General features: G+C 42.6%; 1 protein-coding gene across 2 annotated transcripts; it reads right to left on the bottom strand.

Annotated features, from left to right (window-relative positions):
- Positions 1-263: 263 nt before the first annotated feature.
- On the bottom strand, positions 264-18,531 carry prkacba (protein kinase, cAMP-dependent, catalytic, beta a). 2 transcript variants are annotated; one of them, XM_085373394.1, is made up of 10 exons: positions 18,231-18,531; positions 7,671-7,732; positions 7,234-7,362; positions 5,869-5,967; positions 5,518-5,600; positions 5,153-5,279; positions 4,401-4,496; positions 2,862-2,984; positions 1,980-2,144; positions 264-1,869 (listed from the first exon to the last, which is right to left on the bottom strand). In XM_085373394.1, exons 1-10 carry the CDS (start codon positions 18,274-18,276, stop codon positions 1,744-1,746), a joined length of 1,056 nt encoding a protein of 351 aa, XP_085229520.1. In that variant the 5' UTR covers positions 18,277-18,531; the 3' UTR covers positions 264-1,743. The 2 variants fall into 2 exon arrangements, with proteins under 2 accessions (XP_085229520.1, XP_085229519.1); XM_085373393.1 differs by lacking the exon at positions 18,231-18,531 and adding an exon at positions 9,268-9,460.
- Positions 18,532-26,345: the final 7,814 nt, after the last annotated feature.

The following is a 26,345-nucleotide window of genomic DNA, read 5'->3' as shown; positions in this document are numbered from 1 at the left end:
CTTCACTGTTTGTGAATGTTGTGTTTCTTTCTTAACCCATATCCAATTTACTTGTTTACTGCATGAATGCCTGAGGCTTTGGAACAATTTAAAAGGTAACAAACGAAAAAGTGGAACATTTTTAGGCTGTTATCAGGTTGTTGTGACACATCTATACAAACATGAAAAAATGACAAACAAATATGGCAGGTACACAACATCTTGCGATTGTTCTGCTCAAAACACAGCAGTTAAAAGACAAAAAAACAAAACAAACAGCAACCTAAATGAGACCAACACTGCTTCCCCTTCATGATAAAACCTCACGAAAATATCACCACCTGACCTTTCAATTACTGAAAAACGCACTAATGTATAAAACAAACCATGTAAATGTTGTGTTGTGCACAGTGATATACTCAAATTCTCTTAGTTCCCTTTCTCTCTAACATAGCCGTACCAGAAAAAATATATTACTTCATTCCATTATGCTAATATCACACCAAGACTGAGGTAAAAAGGAAAAGTCCTGCGACCAGATATGGATAAACGATGCTACAGATTGATCAGCACAACACTGACAAGTTTCTGCTTCATAATAACACTTGTCAATATTGATCCGCTTCTTTGAGCGTGCCAAAACTTCAAGAAGCCATCACCGCTTCTTTCCCTTCATTGAATTGTGGTCATGCCCTAAGGAAACACGTTCTTTAAAGAAATCAAATCATACATCTATATGCACAAATACACAATTTCAGGTCTCGAGGGCAACAGAGGGATAAATAATGATATTTAAAGCTGGGCTAGGCAACATGTTTTCGGCATTTTTTTGGACAAAAAAAAAAGAAAACATTTATATTAACCTCTCATCATATTTAGCTTCAAATGATCTTAGAGGGAGCTTTATTGCTGCATCTCCACTAAAGCCCACTCGAAACGCGACATGTGACGGGAGACTCTGGCCTATCACGGGTCTTTCAAACGACACCAGGTAAAGTGGTATAAAAAGGAAGGAGAACATCAGCACAGAAATAAAGACAAACTGGTGCCGTGGGTTAGAATTCTAACTTTCACCTTGTAGAGATGGGTTTGGATGTTGCGTGAAGCCAAAAGTTTGCATTTGCAGCCTGTGCTCGGCTGATGGGAGGGGCTTCGGACGGAGATGGAGAGCAGCAGCGAGAGGCGCCGTCTATTTTCAAATCCTGGCTTTAGCTTTAGATTTACTTTCAGTGTTTCTGATTAAGGAATACTAAACCGAATCCTACGGGAAACTAAGTCATGTAACAGAAAACGTGTAACAGCCAATGAGATATCAGATATTTAAACGCTCTGCCCAAAACGCCCAAAAGTGTCCCTTAGTTATCCAAAAGCCTAAAAACCACATCATGTGCAACACCAGCTAGCTGCTTCAAAGTAAGATTAATATTCGTCTTCAAGTTGCTTCTCAAATAAGAACTTAAATAAGGGACGACAGGACACAGACAGTGGCAAACATAGAAAACAAGGTAAAAAAAAGAAACACAACAGGAACGTGGTCTGGTACTCTGTGTTGCAGCACGAGGGGTGTCTGCATAATGTGCCTGTGTATAGATTAGTGCTAACAGCACGCAGGATCATGGCAAAAAAAGGAGCTCATTCGGCTGTGTGGACTGAAGGAACTAGGCATTTGTTTGAGCACGTGATGGCCTCAGTTCCATCTTAACCCTCAGCGGAGTGCAAATATCCCAAAACACAAGAGCCCTGATTGGGACTCTTGCTCGTTCACTAGAAGTCAGCAAACTCTTTCGCACACTTTTCTGTTTGCGATACACGGATCTCCTCCTCTTCATAGTCATCAAAGTTGCTTGTGTCTCCTGGTCCTCTGCACTTTGGCAAGAAGGGAGCTTCAACCTGAGAATTTAGGAGGATATGAATTTTCCATTTTAATATGAACCACATCCAAAAAAGGAAGCGCGAGCAACACACTGATTATTTTCCCTGGGAAAAAAAACAACACCAACCTTTCGCTCATAGATGGCAATCCAGTCTGTTGTGGAGAACCACTTGTGATTCTTTATGTCATTGACACCATTCTTCAGGTTCCCAAATCTCTTTGTCAGGTCAACCTGAAGCAGGTTCCTCAGCAGATCCTTGAGGTCGGAGCTAAAGTGAGAGGGAAATCGAACCTGCAGAATTGCAAAAATACATAAATAAATCAAAGATGTGGGTTATGAAACACAAATTGCAGAAAAATACTTTCACTGTTTCGCTTATTACGCTGAAATAAAACAGCTAAAAGCACTAAAGAACAACTGGAAAGCCAAAAGCAAGCTGGTCCCGATGGTAGTCAGCAGTGTCCTCCTTCTTCTGGCTGGTTGCCACAGCAGATCATCTGCCTCCACCCTATCCTCAGCATCTTCGTCTGCCAAACCAATCCTCTGCATGTCCTCCTTCACTACATCCATGAATCTTCTCTGAGGTCTTACTCTGGCCCAGCAGCTCCATGTTCAACCATCTCCTTTTTGCCTCTCTAACGTTGTCTCCAAACCGCTCATCCTGTGCTGTCCCTCTTGGTCACTCCCACTGAAAATCTGAGCATCTTAAACTCTGCCACCCAGAGTTCCAGCTCTTGTGCCACTGCCTCCAAGCCGCACATCACAACACCACTACCATCTTGTAAACCTTCCCTTTCACTCTTGCTGCTATCCTTCTGTCACAAATCATCCCTGACACTCGTCTCCACCCACTTCACCCCACCTGCACTCTCTTCTTCACCTCTCTTGTGCATTTTGGATGGTTGACCCCAGATATTTAAACTCATCTAGCTTCACCAACTAATATCAGAGCATTTAAACATTGGAAAAAGTAAAGCTCAAACATTGCTCCTGCTTATCTTTGCATACCTTGCCAGAAACAATTTTTTCATAAATCTGGATAGGCTGATCAGCGAAAAAAGGAGGGTAACCAGCAGCCATCTCGTAGACAAGAACTCCAAGAGCCCACCAGTCCACAGCTTTGTTGTAGCCCTGAAAGAAAAAAAATGTTTCATCAAATTTTAAAGACTTTTCTTGGTCTATTTTTAATTAGAAAGCAAAAGTAACAAATTATCTCAAATTTGGAGATAGTCTGACTCAGAGAGCTAAAGAAGCCCAACACAGGGCACAGTTGCAATTTTGACCTCCAGGATAAGGGGCATCTCTTAACTGACCACCCTCTGTACTCGCTTGTCCAAGTACAGAGTAATAGTAAAGTCATTTCTATCTAGTCTGATGTTTCTACTGATGCCTCTGATGATATAATCTACTCTCCGTGTCAGACTTTTCGTTTTAAAGCCAGAGTTCACATGTCCGCTGAACATTAATGGGAACGAGCTGACTTTCTTTGAGCCAGTAGCAAAAGAACTACCTGGAAGACGTCATAGGGGGCCTCTATAGGCCCGGACCAGATACTTAATATTTAATTCAAGAACATTTTTGGTAAAATGGACTCTCAGGCTCTCATTTTATTAATTATAACATGTAATGCCAATGTTAATTAATTCCATCACTGTTTTTTTTTAAATAAATGACTTCAAAGAAAGATCAGTAATGTGTAATTTACTATTTATTTATTTTATCTGATGTATTAATATTTATGTTTAAGCTCTTTTTGCAAAAACAGTCCCCGAGGAGAGAAGGTTCAGTGTCCCCGTTTCTAAACATATGAAGCGATACTGAAGAATGTAAATGGCCCACACACACACACACACACACACACACACACACACACTGGTGGAGGCAGCTACACTGTAGCCACAGCCAGCCTGGGGCGCACTGACAGAGGCGAGGCTGCCGGACACTGGCGCCACCGGGCCCTCTGACCACCACCAGTAGGCAACGGGTGAAGTGTGTTGCCCAAGGACACAACGACCGAGACTGGCCGAGCCAGAGCTCGAACCAGCAACCTTCCGATTACAAGGCGAACTCGCAACTCTTGAGCCACGATCGAGACAGATAAAGACCAGGACAGTGGCTCGTTGTTGTAAAGCCTCTGTGCTACAGCAGAACGAGCTTTAAACAAAACAAAGGCAGTACTGGTAGAGCTCTCTCCACGGCTTATTTTGTGGGCCTCTAGATCTACACTGTATGACTAATACAAGGATTATATCCTGATGTAGTAATATCCCGTAGTTATATGGGACAGAGAATAATTTAACCTCAGCACTGACTCAAATCTGTAAGGAAAGACATCAGCTGACACTCGGTGTCAAAGGCTGCCAGTGAAAAATGTGCTTAACTGGAGTGAGATCAATTAGCTGTTTGTTTGAATTTCTAAATGACAATTGATTCAATATAAATGTGGATTTGTGCACAAAGGTCAGCACACAAACTGAACCATCACCCAGCAGCCTCCAGCCGGACATTCAAACATGTAAGATGGGCTAACTGTGTATGAAGCCTCACCTTGCTGAGGATGATCTCTGGAGCCAGATACTCAGGAGTTCCACACAACGTCCAGGTCCTGCCCTTTACTCTTTTGGCAAAGCCAAAGTCTGTGACCTGAGATAAAAAAAACAACACAATTGTTATAAGAAGAATAAATACATAAAGGTAACCATGCAGGACTATAACAGTGCAGGTTGACTGAACTATCACAGGTTTGACAGACACAAATGTTACTGTCACAGGCAGAAACGCACTAAATCAAAACCCACTGAACTACACACAGGACCTGTGAGAACTGTGGTTTTCTGAAACTGTTTAACCAGGTTACAACGCAGAGTTTACCACTCGAATTAACATTTCAGACTGGCAGATCTGTTTCGGTGTAATAGACTTTTTATCATGGCTTTTAATCTAGTGACAGTTTCAGTGGCTCTAATCTCTGCCGGTAGAGATTATTAAAAATCCTGTCTTCTTTATATGTTTATTTACAATAATTTAGGCTAATACGACTTATAGAACGTTACGTATAGAACGTTATTTTAGAGACAACATCGAGCACGTACATGTCACAACCTCTCAGGTCTGGTTTTAGACTGACTGCAAACACAGAACAATGTCAACTAAAGTCTTTAAGATGTATCTTGCTTCAGTTTTGTCCAGCTATAAACTAACATCTGAAGGCTTCAGCCCCCAGGCTGTCCTATTAACACACTGTTTCTGATTTGCTGATGCCTTTCCACTACTTTTATTTCTTTACATTGACTATATACCTGGATATACCCATGTTGGTCTATGAGCAGGTTTTCAGGCTTCAGGTCTCTGTAGATGAGGTCTAAGGAGTGAAGGTACTCAAAGGTGAGCACGATCTGAGCTGCATAAAATCGAGCATGGTGTTCACTGAGAGAAGGAAACACAGACAGTCAGATACTGACGGAAAATATGAAGGAACTCAAGTCTCTTCTGAATGAAAGACAACTCAGTCAAACACTATATAGGTGTAGGTTTCTAATTCATTTATAGCTCTGACAGACCAAAACAGAACACCTGAAATTGCTTTTGTTCAGCTATTTGTGGCTACAACAGCAATCGCAAACAAAAAACAACCGAACGCTAACAATAATTATGTGCATAATACCTGAACCTCCCAGTGCGTCTGAGGTGTGAGAACATCTCTCCACCAGGAACATATTCCATTACCATGTAGAGGTTTGAGTTGTCCTGTTAATTTAAAGAATACATATATATATGTATATAAATATGAGAAATTAATGACATTAGGACAAGAGACTAACCACATGTGCAGTTTAAAGTTAAGTTTCTGTTCTTTGGACTCGGTCATCTTGTGTGAAATAACTCTGTCACAGGACAAAAGCAACCAGGGGACTTGGTATTTAATCTAAATGTGATGACGACATGTTGGCCAATTAACCGACAGGATTAACTGTCTGGAACAAATACAATCTTTACACCTTTGTTTTGTCCTTACCTTGAAAGCGTACACCAGTCTGACGAGGAAGGGGAAGGAGACGGCCTGCAATATTTTTTTTTCGTTTAGCGTGTGTTCTATCTGCTTCAATTTCACCACCTAAAGGGGAAAAAAGAAAAAAGGCAGAGACATAAACAAAAAAATCATATCAACGAAGTTGCAGTGCTGTCCCACACTCACGCTAAAATAAAGGCAAGCGGTAATCTCAATAAATAACATCCGTACAGAATAAAATATATACAATAAGTGTAAAAATGAAATGTGCGTGCAGAGACATAAACATAAGAAAATAGCTAATCAGATCAGGTCAGGTATTAGCAATGATTACAGTCGTTGGCTTGTTGTAAAAACTGTCCCTGGGTTTATTTGTCTGTGACCAAATCTCTCAGAGGGCAGCAGATAAAACGCCCAGTGTCCCGGGTGTTCCTCAGACCGGCACCATGCTGTGTACCCGTCTGAGACAGCGGGTGCTGTAGAGGTCCTTCAGGCAGGGAAAGGGGTGGCCGATGATTTTCCAGGTGATGTTAATAACTCTTTGAGGTGCCCTCTTGTTTTTTTCCATGTTTTACCGCAGCTTCAAACGTATTACATTTTTACATTTTTTAACTGTGTTTCTGTGACTCTCCACACAGTTTAGAGTAAATTTTGGTGAGGGATTAAAATCAAACTATTCAATTTAAGATAGATAATCCATCACTAAGGACTTCCTGTGGTGTTTAAGTCCTGTTATTGCTGCGTGGTCACGCAGTCGAAAGATAAAAAATCTATTTAACACGAGCTGATGCACAAAACCTTGCAGAAACCGCTGCCCAGTGACGCTGTGCACACCACGAGCTATGCAGCCAAAAGCTGAAAGTAGATTATAAGCTTACTGTTAATTCTGAGACATCAAGACATCACCAACCCGAACAAACTGTGAGACATCGCTCAGCAGGACATTTAGAGGATATACAGTTTATGTTTTCGACGGTATAGTCTCATGCTGTACCGGAGGACGCTAGTGGAAAGTAATGGCTGCAGAAACAAACAATAACATCCATACAGTGGAAAAAAAGTGTGAAAGCTGTGGTTGTAACTGTTGAGCGAAACCAAAAGCTAAACAGGTTCACCTCTTGAGCTGATGGTGAAATTCAGGGGAACACGAGGTTGCTACATGAGCAAGGCACTACCGGCAGGCCAATCTGCCTCTAAACTTTCACATCAGTATTTAAAGATCGAAACTGCGGCGTGAGGCGCCTTTGAGGTTTTCAAAAACATAATGTTAGTGCTGAGAGGAAACGCTCCATTTCCTTTTATGAGAAACACAACATCTTTGCAGTTTACAACACCAGCTCTTATGGATGCAAATGCAAGCCATTCGCTTACCTTTTGTTTGTCCAGGATCTTCATGGCATAGAACTGGTTTGTTGCTTTATGTTTCACGAGCATTACTCGTCCAAATGATCCAGTCCCCAGGGTCTTGAACCTTTCAAAGTCATCCAGGCTTGTTGTGCACTAAAGGAAACACATTATCAGTGGCAGGAAAACAACCAACACTAGCAAATGTTAAACTATGTGTACTTATGGAAGCCACTAGCTGTTTATCTTCATGCACTGTAGCTCAAAAACACAAGCTTAATGGAAATGTTTTTGAAGCACATGCCTCTGACACAATTATGCAATCGGCCAGCATTCAAGTCAACAAGAAGGAAATGACGAGGCACAACTGAATCTCTCATTTTTACTCAAATAAGAATAAAAAAGTGTACAAAGTGTACTAATCAGAGAAAACGTTTATACATTACCCTTAAACAACAACCCACCTGTGGTGGACACTCCCATTTTCTTAAGAAGTCTTCTTTGGCTTTAGCTAAGAACTCTTTCACTATAAAAGAAAAGATCGGTTTTGATAATTAGAATTAGAGTTTAGATAACCGGACAAGGTCAGTGCACATGCTCAGGAAAACAAACTGGGATAGTTTAACATGTTCAAGAAAAACAAACAAGGGCAGTTCACACAATCAAGGCAAGGTCAAGCAAAGGTCAAGTACCAGGGAGGAAATGTCATACTTGACAAAAGAGGAAAAAATATTTCTATTGAAAAAAAAACAACCCAAACCCTCAAACCACACACCTTAGCAGGACATGTTAATTCATAAAGTGATGCAAAGAGCTCTGAGGACTTTACAAGTTGGCCAATTTAAAGGCAAGCTATTCTGCATCTCTTTCAGGAGGAGGTGGGGGTAAAGGCAGTGAGGCAGGTAGTGAGACAGACAAAATGCAGAACAGATCTGAGACTACAGAGCAAGCCACAGAAAGACAGCGTACTGTGAAAGTCACTGCAGACATGAGCTTTCCAAAGTCAAAGAGCCATCAGATGGTGCCTACAGTGCCGCTACACTTTGGTATGTTGCTACCAATTTAAATCTATACAGTCAAGGCTGCGTTTGACTAAAAGTGAGACAACAAACTTTCACTCTTTGACTCGGGACGCCTCATGGAAAAATGAGCATACCAAAAGTCTCTACAGTTCACCAAGGGTTTGCAGGAACATTCATCCACATGGATGGAAATGATGGAGAAGAGAAAGAGAGGAAGAAGCATTTATGAAGTCTTGAAAGAAAATAATGTAAAACACATTTTAGATTCACACAACAAAATGATAACAGAGGAGACAACGTAAGGCAAAGCCTACCACCAGACTAAATTTAAAACTTATAAAACTCTTCTACACTGAAGTAATGTGATTATTTTGGTTTGGTGACTTCCTTTATCGTCTCTGAAAACGTCAGCTAAAATATTTAAGGAAGTTTACGTCTTATTGTGCAACATCAAGAAAATAGTTTCTTTTTTTTCTTCTTTTTTTTAAACAATTGAGCAACAAGCAGTTATTTTAGCCCACAGTCTTTTTTTAACACTAGACTGTATTCAGCAATTAAATCGAACTCTTTCTATCTTTTGTGCCACTTTTAGAGGCTTCTTTGGTCTGTGAAGAACAAAGGACAACACTGATTGAAGAGACATTTTAAAGGTTTACATAAAATGCATTTCTTTCTTGCAAAACGTTACACAATGACAAGACACAGATATTAAGACAATGTAAGCAGCTGAAGCACCACAAATGGGCTGCACTACAAAGCGTTATGCCTTCTCTGGTAGATCTAAAAAAATGGACAAATACAGGTTGTTAAATTGATGGTTAAGGTACCTCTAAATAGTTAAAAGCAGTAATCAAACTAGGCAGCTTCTTGCAAATGACAAAAATAGAGGCGTGCCAAAAAATAATTCGAAATAATGCAATTTATACAGAATCAGTTGATTTAATAAGTGTTTCTACGGAACTATAAAGGTAGAAAATGCAAACCTGAAACCCAAGAAGTGGCGGGCAAATCTAAGAGTAAAGCAATGAACTGCACTTACTGCACTTATCCCACATGATGGTGAACTCAGAGATATGCGGCACGTCGCTCTCCTGTACTCTGTTCTCTTGGCTACCTTTACTTTTGCATTTGTTAAAAAAACGGCTGGCGAAGGACTGATCCTTTCCCTGGGACATTTTGAGGCAAATATTTTGGTGTGTGAGAACGACGGCTCACAGGCAAAGTGAGTACGTTTTGAGACAGAGCATCGATGGGACTTCCTGTATGTGCTCAAAGGCTCTGCGATGCTTGGCTAACCACATAAAGTTAAGCTTCCTGTTCAAGTGCTCTGCTTCAGTTTCTATGGCCAACTGCATGTCCAGTAATTCTGTGCAGAATCATTTAAAGGCATTTTCTTTTATCTCACTCACAAAAGATAACACTGGTTTGATAAAGATATACAAAATTAAAACAGCATGCATGCAAAGTCCTGTCAAAACCACAGTGCAGCGGGTTAATTCAGACGACTGATAAGACATCGGTAAGCCTGTTACACCCACTAAAAACATGAAAGAGAAGTTATCTCTGGCTTATTGTGCTCTCTGGTGGTTATGCTTTACAATGCAGTTTTTTAAAGAGCTTTCCTATTTGCTCCAAGTCACTCTTTTGAGCTGACCCTTTAAAGCACACTTCTGCAAATACTGGGGCAGTAAAAAGGTGACTTTTGGGGGGGCTTAACACCAATTTGGGTAACAGCAATAAAAGTGGAATCCTGTCGTTTAAGCAGATAAAGAAAATGGCACATATATACTGGTGTTGGCATAGTTGGCGACCAAACGTCCATTCTTAGTCGGGGAAAAATCTTGATGTTGTTTGATATTTGGTAATAGGGAACTTAAGAAAACAGTGTAGAATGTAGTGAACTCGTAGCTTGTCCTGCAGAACAGCTCTGACTGTTGTTTACAATACTTTCAGCACTATCTGCAGCACATGCAGCAGAGTACGATCACAGCAGAGCAGATGTTAGTGTGCAATCAAGTGCTATCTTTATGGTGAGTTGCAAAGTATTTTCTCAAATATACTGCTGTTGGGAAGTAATAAAACAATGATCTTATCCTTTTGTCTTTTTTATAATCACTTGCAAAGTATACAGTAGTGGTCAGACTTTTACATACACTCATCATGGGCATAAATGCCATGGTAATTCTGGACGTTTGATGATTTCGTTGAGCTGTCCTTTTTCTAGGGAGAAATTATTGTCATCTTCAGTGCCTTTAAAATCCATTTTGGATTTTCTCTGATCGCAAGTCACAATTATTTGGTTAAATGTTCCACGTTGCATTATGGCCAACTGGCTTTGGTAGCAATCAGAAAGACTGTGGCGAAATTCTTGTATTTGACCACACTCTTCTTGGGAGAGTTAATAGAGTTTGTTAAAACTGGTTGGTGTTTTGGCACAGACCCAGTAGGGTTGAGGTCAGGTCTTTTGGAAAGGCTATTCCAGAAGTTAAATGTTAGCCCTCTCTATTCATTCCAAAACCAGTTCTGATGTGTTTTGGATCATTGACCTGCTGGAACTGTTGGAATATGCAACTGTGTCAAGGATTCAAACATTTAGCAGTTTGAGGTAGGGCTGTGTGATACGACCAAAATCTCATATCCCGATATAAGACATCTATCGTCCGATAACGATATAAATCACAAAAATGTAACCACCACCACCACCACCATCTTCATCCGCTTTGTCCGGGGCCGGGTCGCGGGGGCAGCAGCCTAAGCAAAGAGGCCCAGACCTCCCTCTCCCCAGCCACCTCCTCCAGCTTATCCGGGGGAATACCAAGGCGTTCCCAGGCCAGCCGAGAGATATAATCTCTCCAGTGTGTCCTGGGTCTGCCCCGGGGCCTCCTCCCGGTGGGACATGCCTGGAACACCTCACCCAGGAGGCGCCCAGGGGGCATCCTTGTCAGATGCCCGAACCACCTCAGCTGGCTCCTTTCGATGTGGAGCAGCAGCTGCTCTACTCTGAGCCCCTCCCGGATGGCCGAACTTCTCACCCTATCTGTAAGGGAGAGGCCAGCCACCCTTCGGAGGAAGCTCATTTCTGCCGCTTGTATCCGCGATCTCGTTCTTTCGGTCACTACCCACAGCTCGTGGCCATAGGTGAGGGTAGGGACGTAGATCGACCGGTAAATTGAGAGCTTCGCTTTTACACTCAGCTCCCTCTTCACCACGACGGACCGGTGCAGCGTCCGCATTACTGCAGCTGCAGCCCCAATCCGTCTGTCGATCTCCGGCTCCCTTCTCCCATCACTCGCGAACAAGACCCCGAGATACTTGAACTCCTCCACTTGGGGCAGTAACTCATCCCCGACCCGGAGTGGGCACTCCACCCTTTTCCAGCTGAGAACCATGGCCTCAGATTTGGAGGTGCTGATCCTCATTCCCGCTGCTTCACACTCGGCTGCGAACCGTTCCAGTGCGAGCTGGAGGCCCTCACCCGATGAAGCCAACAGAACCACATCATGTGCAAAAATCAGAGATGAGATTCTGAGGCCACCAAAGCGAAAGCCCTCCGCTACTTGGCTGCGCCTAGAAATCCTGTCCATAAAAATTATGAACAGAACCGGAGACAAAGGGCAGCCCTGGCGGAGCCCATCACCCACCGGGAACGAGTCCGACTTATTGCCGGCAATGCGAACCAAGCTCTTGCAACGGTTGTATAGGGATCGAATGGCCCGTAGCAATGGGCCAGACACCCCATATTCCCGCAACACCTCCCACAGGACACCCCGAGGGACACGGTCGAATGCCTTCTCCAAGTCCACAAAACACATGTAGACTGGTTGGGCAAACTCCCATGCACCCTCAAGTATCCTGGAGAGGATAAAGAGCTGGTCCAGTGTTCCGCGACCAGGACGAAAACCGCATTACAAAAATGTAACGTTTTCTGTAAATTTTGTGAATCTCGGGCAGCTCGACTTGTGTGAAGTGTTTCCAGCTCGTGTAGCTGGAGTCGAGTTTTTTAACCGATGCATGAAACGATACATTTTTAGACATAAGTTGTAACGGCGCTGTTTTCTTTGTGAGTATTTATTACACGGCGTGCTGCGGGGAAAAGCCTGTTCTAACGTTTGAGTCTAAGGTTTATTTTTTAGCACCTGGCGGCTCTTTTTTACTTCTCATCAGTAAATAATCTGCTCTTTCACGTGATTCAGTTTATTTTGAAAAGTCTCAACAGGATCTTGAGCTTTATTGTGAAAGGTTTGTGTGGAACATAAACAAGCGGACACGCGATGCTGTTACCGTCGTTGTTGCTAACCACAACGCATAAAAACAGGCGCTTGTTCGTCTGTAGTGTGGTTATATTAAATATAAGAGAAAGAGAGAACTTTAAGAAATGAATATAGCCACTACAGTGACCATCAGAACCATGAAAAATATTGCCGTAAACAGTTTATTTTGCGACACCACGAAACAAACGATAGCGTAAAATGAAACGATAGATGTTTCTATATCGTCATCAGATATATATCGTTATATCAAACAGCCCTAGTTTGAGGTGAAGTTGACAAATCTGGAGGTAGTCCTCCTTCTTTGTGAAATGTACCAGTACCACTAGTAGCAGTTCAGCCTCTGTTCATGGCACTATAAGACTTGCTTCATTGCAGACAGTGACACAAGTGTTCCAGCAGTTTCCAGTTCATGACAGGGTTGAGCCTTGGTTGTTCCTGAACATACTCTCATCTGCGGGTGAGAATTTGGGTATTCTTTCTGACTTTGGCAGAGTGGTGACACATCCAATTAACTTGTAATTTCATACAGTTGTTTGAACTGATTGTCTTACAATCTGTATGTGGTTTAGATACCTCAGCTTTTGTACATCTACAACTTTCAATCTTGCACTGAGTTCCTTGGACTTTCTCGTTACTCTGAGTATTGGTCCATCCCAATAAGTACTGACAAACAAATTATTTTAAATGCTGGCAAAGACAGGTAGTGATCTGCTAACTGAAAGGTTGTTGGTGCGATCCCTGGCTGCCACAGCCTGCATGCCAATCCTTGGGCAAAACACTAACCCCGAGTTGCTCTCTGATGCATCCATTGGAGTATGAATGTGTGTGAATGTTAGATAGAAAGCATTTATATAAGATAAGATAAGATAAGATAACCTTTATTAGTCCCACACGTGGGAAATTTGTTTTGTCACAGCAGGAAGTGGACAGTGCAAAAGTTATGACGCAAAAATTAGAATACAATAAGAATAAATACAGTACACAGCTGTACAGAATAGAATAAAATAATATACTATATACAGTAGAATAAAATAGAATAAAAATATACAATAAGATAAAAATAGAATACGAATGCTATATACAACTGAGTAAAAATACAACGATGCCAGAAAAGATTATTGCACTTAGTATTATTGCACATGTGTGGATGTGTGTGTTTGTTCAGTTAAAGTCTTTGTTGTGGAGTCTGACAGCAGTGGGGAGGAAAGACCTGCGAAATCTCTCCGTCCCACACCGTGGGTGCCGCAGTCTCCCACTGAAGGAGCTGCTCAGTGCTGTCACAGTCTGCTGCATGGGGTGGGAGACGTTGTCCAACAGGGATGACAGCTTAGCCGCCGTTCTCCTGTCACTCACCACCTCCACTGGGTCCAGAGGGCATCCTAGAACAGAGCTGGCCCTTCGGATCACCCTGTTCAGTCTCTTCCTGTCCCCAGCAGAGATGCTGCCGCCCCAGCAGACCACACCATAAAAGATAGCAGAAGCCACCACAGAGTCATAGAAGGTCTTCAGGAGTGGGCCCTCCACTCCAAACGACCTGAGTCTCCGCAGCAGGTACAGCCTGCTCTGCCTTTCCTGTAGAGGGCGTCTGAGTTATGAGTCCAGTCCAGTCTGTTGTTCAGATGAACACCAAGGTACCTGTAGCTGTCCACAGCCTCAATGTCCATACCCTGGATGTTCAGTGGTTGCAGTGGAGAATGCTTGTGCCTGCGGAAGTCTACCACCAGCTCCTTGGTTTTACTGGCATTGATCTGGAGGTAGTTCAGCTGGCACCAGTCCACAAAGTCTTGAGTCAGTCCTCTGTACTCCTTGTCGTCCCCATCAGTGATGAGGCCGACTATTGCAGAGTCATCAGAGAACTTCTGCAAGAAGCACTGGGTGGAGTTGTGGGAGAAGTCTGCAGTGTAGATGGTGAAGAGGAACGGAGCCAGAACCGTTCCCTGTGGGGCCCCCGTACTGCAGACGACCCTGTCCGACACACAGCCCTGAGTCCTCACATACTGTGGTCGGTCGGTGAGGTAGTCCAAAATCCAGGTAGTGAGGTGATGGTCCACTCCAGAGTTCTCCAGCTTGTCCTTCAGAACCGAGGGAAGAATGGTGTTGAAGGCACTGGAGAAATCAAAGAACATGATTCTCACAGTGCTTCCAGCGGTCTCCAGGTGAGCGAGGGAACGATGTAGGAGGTGAATGACGGCATCATCCGCTCCAATGCCAGGCTGGTAGGCAAACTGAAGTGGGTCCAGTGATGAGCTTGTTAGGCGCCGAAGCTGAGCCAGGACCAACCGCTCCAGGGTCTTCATCAGGTGGGATGTCAGAGCCACCGGCCTGTAGCTGTTGAGGTCCTTGGGGCGTGAAGTCTTTGGCACTGGTACAACACAGGAGGTTTTCCAGAGCTGTGGGACTCTTCCCAACCTCAGGCTCAGGTTGAAGAGGTGCTCCATCACCCCACACAGTTGGTCCGCGCAGGACCTAACGACCCTCGAGCTGATGCCATCTGGACCCGCTGCCTTCTTGCCATTAATCCTCCTCAGTTCCCTCCTAACCTGGGTGGTTGAGAGAGACAGGCTGGAGCCTTGTGTTGAGTGTGTATTGGATGCTGTTGTTGGGGGTGGGGAGGAGTGAGCAGGGTGAATAGAGGAGGTGTGAAGTGTCTGAGGTGGAACAGCAGCAGTGGGGGTGGGTGAGTCTGCAGCCGATGTTGCAGACTGCCTCATGGCTGAGTCAAATCTGTTGAAGAAATGATTCAGTTCATTTGCCCACCTCACATCCCTCCCAGGCAGAGAGTTCTGCTGTTTGTGGCCTGAGATGGTTCTGAGGCCTCTCCAGACTTCACCAACGTTGTTTTGTTGAAGCTGGTTCTCCATCTTCTGCCTGTAGCTCTCCTTCCCATTCCTTATCAGTCCCCTCAACTCTCTCTGCACCCTTTTCAACTCCTCTTTGTCTTTGGATTTGAAGGCCCTCCTCTTCTGCTTGAGGACAGCTTTAATTTCTGGGGTAATCCAAGGTTTGTTGTTGGAGAAACACCGTACAGTCCTGGTAGGTACAGTGTTATCCACACAGAAGTTTATATAGTCAGTAATGCATGTAGTAAGGCTGTCGATGTCCTCTCCATGGTCGTCACAGATCACCTCCCACACAGTCGACTCAAAACAGTCCTTAAGAGCCTCCTCGCTCTCCTCTGACCATCTCTGTACTGTGCGGGTGGCTGGTGGCTCCCTGCGCACTAAGGGCTCATACACAGGGACAAGGTGCACCAGGTTGTGGTCAGATTTGCCCAGTGGAGGGAGAGGTGATGAACTGTAAGCCTCTTCTGCATTGGCATACAGTAAGTCCAGTGTTTTATTGTCTCTGGTTGAGCAGGTCACATACTGGGTGAAGGTGGGCAGTGTGGAGTCCAAAGAGGCATGATTGAAGTCCCCTGATATTATGAGAAGGGCTCTCGGAGATTGTGTTTGCAGTCTGCTGACCACTGAGTGGAGAGAGTCACAGGCTGCATCCGCGTTGGCCGAGGGGGGGGACATACGCTGTTATTGCGATAACATGCGAGAATTCCCGGGGCCGATAGTACGGACGCATGCTAACGGCTAACAGCTCAATGTCTCTGCTGCAGAGTTGTTCTTTCACAGTGATGTGCCCAGGGTTACACCATCTGTCGTTCACAAAAACTGCCAGTCCCCCTCCTTTCCTCTTACCGCTCTCTCGTCCTGTCCGCTCGCAGCATCTGAAATCCCGGTAGTGTCACGCTTGTGTCCGGAGTTAGCGGTGTTAGCCACGACTCCGTTAGCATCATGATGCTACATTGCCGGTACTCCCTCTGTGACCAGGTTAGCGACGTGAGCTCATCCATCTTATTGGGCAAAGATCTTACGTTTCCAATGATTACAGAAGGAAGAGATGGTCGATAACGTCTCCTTCTCGGGCGACGGCGCTCCTTCCCAGCATGACACCCCCGTCTTTTCCTCCTCAGCTCGCTGGGAATGTCGGGTCTGTCCGCCGGCAGTACCGCTGCGGGACGCAGCGCTAACAGCTGATCCTTACTGTAAACAAAGGATCCCTGCTCTGGGTCCCCAGACACGCGTGAAAAAAGTAGAAATAAACTAAGAAAAACGACCAGAACTAGCACAAAACGGTAGAACATGGTTGCAGAGTCTAATTACAATTATATAGAAAAAGCATAGCACAAAACGCTTGTGTGAATGAATGAATGAGGCAAGTTGCGTAAAGTGCTTTGAGTGCTCAGATAGAGTAGGAAAGCGCTATATAAAAAACAGTTACATTTACACTTTTTAAAAGTCATATATATATTTGGTATGCATACTTTTGACCCTGTGTGGATTAAAGAAAATATTCAAACTTTTGGTCCAATTCTTGCTTTTAAAATCATTAAGGACGTATGCCATACAATCAATCCACCTTGGAAAAAGAACACTTCAAAGAAATCATCAAAAGCCCAAAATTGCTATGATATTCACTTCCATGATGAGTGGATGTAAACACCTGACCACATCTGCATATGTATATGTAGGAACCATACTGACCAACATCCTGATGGCAAAACATTTTTTTCTGTACCTATAAACCCAGTATTGATAAGTTTAATTTAATGTGTAATATTTGAACAGAAATCTAGATAACACAGAATAACAGTGTGTTAAGTTTCTTCATTCATCACAGTGTTATTCTACTCAACTCCAAGCCCCTCCCTGCAGAAACTACAGGTCTCATGAGTCGCTAAGACTGTGTGAACAAGTGCCAAACAGAAAGCAGGTCAAGAACAGTGCTCTCCAGACAGAACACTTGGAATGGCACAGTTTAATGGATTAGGCTGGTCACTACTCACAAACACAACAGAGTGCCTTCTGGCTACGTCTCCAAGTGATTAATAGAGTGCTTTAGGATGCAAAATTCCTCTCCAGTAGTCGCAGTTTGACTAAGATTTTGCTGTTTTTGGATGTTACAGTATCAGGACAACACTTTAATATCACTATAAGAAAGCAGTGATCAGAGGCATTAACGCTTTAATTTACAGCAGACTTGTTGACAGCTGACTTGGCACATCAGTGTTAACCAGGTGGGAAAGACAGTGTCATTTCTTTTTATGCAGCCACTGTGTGGAAAACAAAGCAATTACATGTTTTATTACACGACCATTAATCTGGTTTAACCACATCAAGCAGCATTCTGGTCAGCTTGTGAGTCAGTGGTTATCAGATACCTGTTGTTAGCACTGACCAGGCCTTGTTCTGCGGCTTCAGTGGAAACAAATGTTTGCTGATGTTATCTGGGTCTACACACGCGATATTCGCCCTTTGGAAACTGCAAACGATGCTTTGTCGTTTAATCGTTATAGTGTTATAGTGCATAGCCTTAATACAGTTTATTCTGAGATGCTGTCTTTAACACAGACTGATTTAGATAACCAAAGAATATGATGCTGAGGATCACACTACCACATCCTTGATTATCCTTCTCAATAATTAGTTGACTGTAAAAATTGTAGCACCGTTTTCCGCTGAGGTAAACAAACACGAATCATTACGAGACCGCAAACACACCTCATAAACTGCCCTACCAAAGATGGTTCTTCTCTGCAAACCATATTACTGTAGTCTCCCGCTAACACTGGACAACTGCTAAAGGCTGCTCTCCACTCACTTTTATAAGCAAGCTCACACTGCACAATAACTAATGTTAAATGGCTGCGAGGCCAGCTGGATGCTTTCCAGGTGCTCACCGCTTTCTTGTTCATTGCCTTTCTTGGCAGTTGCTGCGTTTCCCATGGTAGGAAGACAGGGCGATCCACAGCTGGCTAGGAGCGATGATGGTGGCGGTTAGCTAACGGGGGGTACTCCGTTAGCTAGTTAACAAATATCAGCTTTTGCTAGCTGGCTGGTTGAAAACGACATCAATGTCTTCCCTTTGTGCACAGAACTTCGATGTGCTCTGCTCACCGCCTTGTTGATCAAGGTCCTTTTGTCATTCAAGTATGCCTCCGCTGGAATGACAACATGATCCAGACTTTTCACCTCTGACTGCTGTCGTTTTGTGCTGCGTTCAGGTCATATGGGAATACCCCGGCAAGGCTTGCTCGGTGCAATGTTGCCTTCAGGTACCAGTCAGAAATAGTGGACTTATGTCTACATTATACTGATTATGTAAAACTGCTGTAACCTAATGTGTTGCTGTTTTTGGCTCTTGTTTTTATTGGTATATTTGACTATATTTTCTTTTCGTGTTTCACCTCTTCAATAGAAACGTCTTTCAAGTTAATGTTTGTTTTCATAAAAAGATTTAATATGGCCTTTGACCTGATGGCCACTGTGTCATTTTTTGGCATTTAACAGAAGTTTGTCATTCTACTTGCAATAAATGAATTTATTAAAGCACGTTTTAAAGGATAAACACACACATATAAATCTAAGCTGATATCACAAAAATACAGCTGCTCACAAAATAAGATGTCCATTCCAGCTGTCATAGGGCGAGATGGGGCTAACACAGACAGGCAGGCGACCACTCATGCATAACCCCATGCATGTGTTTAAACTGTGGGAGGATTCTTGAGCACCCAGAGAGAACCCATCCATGCATCCATCCAACCCTTCTCTTTTGCTTATCCAATTTAAGGTTGAAGGAGGGCTGGAGCCTGTCCTAGCTGTCACAGGGTGAGAGGTTAGGTGTACACACAGAGAATATATAAGACCAATACAAATAAGGCCCTATGCTGGATTAAACCCATGGGCTTCATGCTGTGAGGCGTCACTGTTAACTGAAATGCAGATAAGACGGTTATAAGAATATAACAACGGATGATAAAAGATTATAACCAGTAGTTTGGAAATTTGCTCGGCAAGCAGGGGTTGCTAGTTCAGTTCCAGCTGGAGACACAAATCTCTCTTTAGGGAGGAAGCGTGTCAGGTGAATGAAATCAAACATGCTGAGCTACCTGCTGTGGCGACCCTTTTGTTAAAGGAAAAGCCATACTGTTATTCTAGAATAAACAAACAAACAAACAAACAAACAAACAAACAAACAAACAAACAAACAAACAAACAAACAAACAAACACTTTAAGCTTCTCTCCCCCCCCCCAAAAAAAAAAAAAAACTAAAAATAACAAAGAAAATAAATAAATAAAATGTTTTAGTTCACATCTGTCATAAAACTTTATCATAAACTAGTATTCCGAAAATACAGGTTCTTCCCCACGAGTCTTAAAATGTGGCACATCTGGCTGTAGTTTTGGACACGTTAATGAACTCGGAGCGGGACGCGCCCATTAAATGCAGGGTTGTTTTTAGCACCATGGTCAGCGACACAGTTGCTAGGTAGCTGTCCTGTGTTTGTATCAGTGAGTTGAGGAGGAAGAGCTGTACCTACACTAAACAACGACCTGAAGATGTACGAAATCTCATTCGCAGTAGTGGTATCACTTTTCCCTTCCTTCACAGCTACTTAGTAGATAAATATAATATGTGCTGACTTAACATATAAGCCGCTCAGGGTGCTAAATGTCACGTAGTTGCCAAATTGCGAATGCAAACTTCAGCACTTCCTTCAGGCTTCCCCCCCACTCTTACACACCGAATGGTTTTGCCCATGGACTCGCTCCAGCACTCCTAGCACACAAGAGCACTACAATATACAGATTTTTGTTGTCTGTCAGCCAACGTCTGTTTGTTGTTTAGTGGCGGTAACACGAAGCAGGCACTGCTAAAGTCTTGTAAACATTCCAGTGACTGGAGGGCTTCTGCAAAGACTTCTCCAAACGGTGGCTGTGTCGTCCGGATGAGAGCAGCAGAAGCTACACTGCCAGCGCTCGGAATAAATAAGGTAACGTTGAGGGGCTACTTTGCTTTCGCCTGTGCATTCTGCGCTAGGCATTACAGCTAAGCTAGCTGTAGAATAGCCTGGGGGTCATTATGTTGTCTTTGAGTAATTGTGTCATTAGGGAATATATTATTTGTTTTTATGTTACAAAATTGAATAAAAATGCTCTCATTCGACTACACTGTAAACGCTGCAGTGACACTGAAAGTTAGCTGGATGGTCACACTGCCAGATTGTTTCCTTGTGCTTTGATTCTTCCACCTGACCTATGCAATAGCAGCCTAGCGTTAGCTACTGCTTGCTAGCAACTCATTCATGGCAGGAAAACACCTGCTCAGGCTATGTGACATTTCATTTGCGAGCACAAGCAGTTTTCTTGAAAAGCCGATATATTACACGCGAGATTGTAAGTAATCGTATTTGGTGCTAATCTTTAAATACGAGGAAGATATTTTAAAAAAGAGGGGGGGATGGCCTATAATCCCACCACTGATCTGGAAGATACCATATTGACTACTTTGCTGTGACATGCATAGATTCCCCCTTTTACTCTTGTGCAGCAAAGCGTTTTAGTTCAGACCAGCTTTGCAAGAACCCCTATTTTATTTGCGCCAACATATGGGTGAGCAATGAGAAGCTTTAATTATATGATGAATACGGAGCTTGAAGACTGGATTGATTGTGCTTTTTGCAGTCGAGTGTGCCACTTGCAGACCACATGCCGACAGGGCACCCTGCTAGTGACCATTCCCATCCGCGCAGATGGATTACATGTTAATAACAAGCTTAACATATTCTGAATGTCATCCTGCCTGTAGGCCATATGCCAGACACACGGTTTTTGACATAAATATAAATATGATATGTTTAATCTCTTATTTTCATACATCTTGTGATGTGTAGTAGTAATATACTTTATTACATTTGAGTAAAGGTTTCGTGTGAGAAATCTAACCTTACTTCAACCATTCCACAAATGCTAGTAGCACTGAAGAGAGGTTCACATTTTTACAAACTACAGGCGTTTGCTGATGTTGTTTTTTTTACTATGTCCCCTGTGCTCTGTGCAAAATGCTTTGCATAGTAAGCAAATGATTTCATTAAGCCAAAGGCTTTCTGCCCTTTTTCTGTTTGTAAATCACTTTTCATTCAGAGCTTTGTGCAACTGTGGACTGAGCACTGTCCACACTGTCCATGTTTTTTCACCCTGTCCCATTTTATGTAGATGAAGCTTGTAGATTGCAGTTAATGTATTCAGTTAATTTCCTTTCCAAGGTGGTGGCTTTAATGTAACATTTGACAAGTTAGCATAAATTATTTCTGATGAAGTTATCCTTAACATTTAACTGTTGCTGTATTTCAGTACCCTGTGGGCTGACAGCTCCCACACTTGTTCCTCTTCATATGTTGAGGAAGGCGTGAAGTCAGTGTTGGGTCACTGGTTGGAGCTAATTTTAGATCCACTGCGATTCAAAGCTCTCTGCTTTCCTGTGAGAATTGGCCACAAATTTAGCCCTCATTATTGAGGTGTCAGTGGTCAGATAGTTAACTAAATAAATGTAATTATGCTATGTTTATTTTATTAAACTTCCTGGTTTTCACAGTTAAAATATGCAGCGTCACTCTTACAGTTTTTCACATGAGCAGCGTTTATTGAATCCTTCCAACGTGTTCTCAAAACGTGGTAAAACTATTAAACACATCAAAACTCTTGAAATTCTATAAAGTTTGAAAATATATGGAGTAAAAATTACAAATTGGACCCCCCCAATACCGGCACTTAACGGAGGACAGTTGTATTGGGGGACTTAAGTGATATACAGAAACACAGTAAAGAGTCAAGATTACAGTAAACGAGAATCAGCTGGGAATGGATTGTTCAGCTCATCTTGCATTCACATAAGAAAAAGAAATAGAACAACACATGTTGTAAGTGTGTATGTTTTATATGTGTTTTGTATCTCACAGGATTTATATACAGTCATGTAAAAAAGAAAGCTTTCACATCCCACGATTCAGTAGCCTGCAGAACAACCTTTAGCAGCACTAACTTGATATTATCAGGGGATTATTTTTACAGTCATGTGAAAAACGAAATAGAAACCTAAGTACACCCCATTATTTAATAGCTTGCAGAGCCATTTTAGCTGCAGCTACTTAAGTCATTGAATTGAAGTAATTGTTTTCTGTCACGTCTGAGGTAAGGAGAGGACCCAAACGCTTAACTCTAAAAAGGCAGTTCATTTATTTACAGCGAACAATAAATGTGCAAGCTCCAGCAGTGTGGCTCCCAAGATGATTCCTCCCGAATTCCTCACAGTGCAAACGTGCATGGCGTGAATCGTGACGACAACGAACTCCGATCCCCCGCTGTGGCTCTGCTCCCGTGGAACACCCCGCTCTCGACTCCTAGTGAAAAAATTCCAAAACACAAACGATGACTAGGTACCTTTCGGTAAAGAGGTTTTCAAAAATAGAAAGCCGTGGCTGTGCTAATGAGTCGAACTCAACGATCCAGCGTCGACTGAAGCTCAGCTACTTGTTTAAGAAGGGACGCTGGTGCAGACTGTAATCAGCTACACCTGGCAGCAGCTGATGAGCTGCAGGTGTGGCAAGCTCCAGCGCGGGAACGCTTCCAGGATGAACTGCCCTCGGTGCCCAAGCTTCCGGGTCCCGATCGTCCTGTAACAAAACATAAACACAGGGAGGGGAGGAAGGGAGAAACACACAAAACATCACACACATACACAACAGCGGAGAACTGCCAGACTGTGACAATATCAGTCTCTCACATTGTTGTGGAGGCCTGCTCCTCTTTCAAAAGTTGCTTCAAAATCATTGAAGTTTGGACATTCATTTCTTGAAGAGACCTTATTCAGTTCTCTTGAGGTCTTATTGCACCATGTCAGTCGGCAAATCTCTTTGACTGGGCCATTGCGACACCTTGATTCTTTTTTTTCTTTTTCTTTTTTACAATTTTCAGTCATTCGGTTGCAGATTCGCCTGTATGTTTGGGATTATTGTCCTGTTGCGTGAAAGAATTGTATGTAAGCTGCAGCTGTTTAATAGATGGCCTCACATTTGACTCTGGAATACTCTGGCATATAGAGGAGCTCATGGTTATTGGTGGTTTTGGCTGCAAACAAACCAAATCATGATCCCTCCACCACCATACTTGAAGTGTTTGCGCCTGATACACTGTGTTTGATTTTCTCCAAACATGGTGCTGTGCATCATGGCACATCTCCATTTTTGGATGGTCTACCTAAAAGACGTTGTTGCAGAAGCTTTATTGTTTGTTCAGATCCAACTTTGCAAACTTGGCATGCGCCATTAGCGTGCTGCCTGCTGTAACCCTAATTTCCTTCGGGATTAATAAAGTATTCTGATTCTGATTCTGATTAAGCTGTGCTGCCATGTTTTTATAGAGAGAAAAGACTTTCTCCTGGTAACGGTTTCAAAGACGCCATACTTGTTTGTATTTGTACTGTCATGAATTTTAACATTTAACATGATAAATGAGGCCAGTAGAATCTGAGATGTAGCCCTTGTGTTTTCTGCACTTTTTCTGAACGTTGTGTGCTCTAACCTTCGGGTCTTTTAGGTCCACTCGTGGGAACACTTTGGCTTTGTGTTAGCATGCCTGAATGCTTCAGACTATCAAACTACCAAAACATCAGATTTAAAGATCTATATTTATAGCTGTGGTCACAGTTGCTGGATAATCAATTAATCAAATTCATTTAATTAGCAGCTTCTGGCTGCTGCTTACCCTCTTAATTCCTATGGAAGCAGCAAGGGTGTAATTAGTTTGCAGAGGACTGGATAGAGTCCTGTGAAATGTTTCTTTTTCACATGACTTTGTGTAATACTGTTATTTCCTTTTGAAAGTGTCCAGTTTCACTTCTTACTTATCCAGCATGATTACAAGAAGTGTGAATCAAGTAAGAAGTTAAGTAAATGTGATATTGGGTAAGATGTGAAATGTTAAACACAGCTCTGCTGTAGCATTATAAAGTAGAAGAGCATCTCTTTGCAAAAATATGTTTTACTGGGTGAGACCAGGTTAGCAAAAAAGTTCAAATGAAGTCGGCAAATTGTTTCTAAATAGATGGAAACTGTTTACGATTTTGCAGAAAGAGCAAGAAAAACTGTGACGCATGAAATGTCAAATGCCACTCACAGTTTTCTGCTTAAATTCTTTGTTTACATTTGCGTTTTATCTGTGATGGAGCCATGCTGTAATAGTACAACATGACTCCATTCTTAGCCAGTGCCTTCTTCTGAATGCTCGTACATCCCCGGGGGTCCCAATGCTGCCATAATGGCGGGCATACTATTATGTACATAGAAGAACTTCTGTCTGGAAATCCTGCTCTTTCAGTTTAGCACAAGGCTAAATGGTATTTCCCCAGGACTTTCTATTGATTCTGTATTTGATTTCTGCTTTCAAGAAGTAGTTTCATGTTAGGCTGGAGGAATATAAAACAAGTCCCTCTGGGATGTACCACTGGTTGTTGACAGGACTTGTGTAATAGGTGTGACACAACCTTGTCATGTACAAACACAGTCTTCTGCTTAAGCTCTGCTTTTCCTTTGACTCACTGCTTTCAGACTATTTACGTGGTCTTTGTGGATTTGTTTTTGGTATAAAAGAGGTTGTTATAAAGAGTGATTTGCTGTCATCTTAAAATACTGAGATAGTATCATCCTGTATTGCACGTTCCTCTAAGGATGAAGAAGAACTGCAAACCATACCAGCAAAATGCCCCCACAGCCAAACAGAGCCACTGTATGGGTCAAGGACTCAATTGTTTTCCTTTACTTTTCCACTTTGACTGTGTGGGGAGACCACGGTGTGTAGTAGTCTGACTACACATTTACCACCTGTGCTGGATAATAAGGGTGAGATTGTGCATAACAATGCCCTGAAAGACAGATATGCATTTGTTGAGCAGCATGAAGAGCTGACTCGCTACAATGAAGCCTTTCTGTGTCGTGTGGCAGGGAGGGAACGTGCATGAGCTAAGCATCTCTACCAGGTCTGCAGTCATAGCACTGCAAATTCTCAGATGGCCCTTTGGCTCACCCTGTTGGTGAAAATGTGCTACTGCAGCAGAGGATTAAGTGGAAACTCCACTTTATTACGATTATATGTAGGGACGAATAGTAATTTGTACTTATAATGCTGTCAGTATTTATGAATATGACAAATGTGACAAATAGTTATTAAAACCTCCAAACCAGATTGTGTTGGTGTTTCTATTCATTACAGAGTCCTTTAAATAGAAATCTGAGGACCAGATTAACAAACTTACAGGGGGCCTGTGGCTGTTAAAGAAATGCAGCTGCTGCCATTTTTTGAAGGTGCATTTACAGAAGAGACTGACAGGATGATTGTCACAAAATAATGTTTTTTTAAGTTACTGTTAAATAACACTAAATCCTCAGCTTCAAGTGAGTTCAGGTAAAATCAGGCCATCTCGTGGTTTATAGCCACCGCTACCAGCGAAACAAACGAGCAAAGCAACAGCAGGCCTCTTTTTGCTGGATCATCCATCAGTGTGCCGCTGAAATGTCTCACCTGTGACCTTATATGGTCGCAAAAACAAGCCTAGATAGAAAAATCCGTGTCGACATTTTTTTCCATAAGATACAAGGAGCGGAAATTAAATCATCGAATCAGTGACATATTTACTGACATACTTATAAATATATTTATGCGCATGTGTATCTTGGTTTTTTTGTTGTTTGAGGTTGAAGCATGTTTTATTACAGTAGCTACTGTATTTTCTTTTTTTTTTAGTGTAATTTATAATGTCTGTCATATCTGAAAAATAATTATTATAAATCTTGATTAAAAACAAAAAAACCTCTTCAAAAAAATTCTTCTTCAAATTAGGAATAAATAACCCTGCAATACTGTGCAGGATAATTAAGAGCAACAACACGGCGTTTGCCTGGGGACTGTGTATCATTTTCATTTTTTAAAATACTTGCATTAGAGATTGTGTGCACTT

Source organism: Diplotaxodon limnothrissa, linkage group LG15 (genome assembly GCF_057381915.1).
Source record: "Diplotaxodon limnothrissa isolate DT_005_m linkage group LG15, D_limnothrissa_male_GT1.1, whole genome shotgun sequence".
In the NCBI taxonomy this organism is placed as follows: Eukaryota; Metazoa; Chordata; class Actinopteri; order Cichliformes; family Cichlidae; genus Diplotaxodon; species Diplotaxodon limnothrissa.
This window is presented reverse-complemented; position numbering and strand designations above follow the sequence as displayed.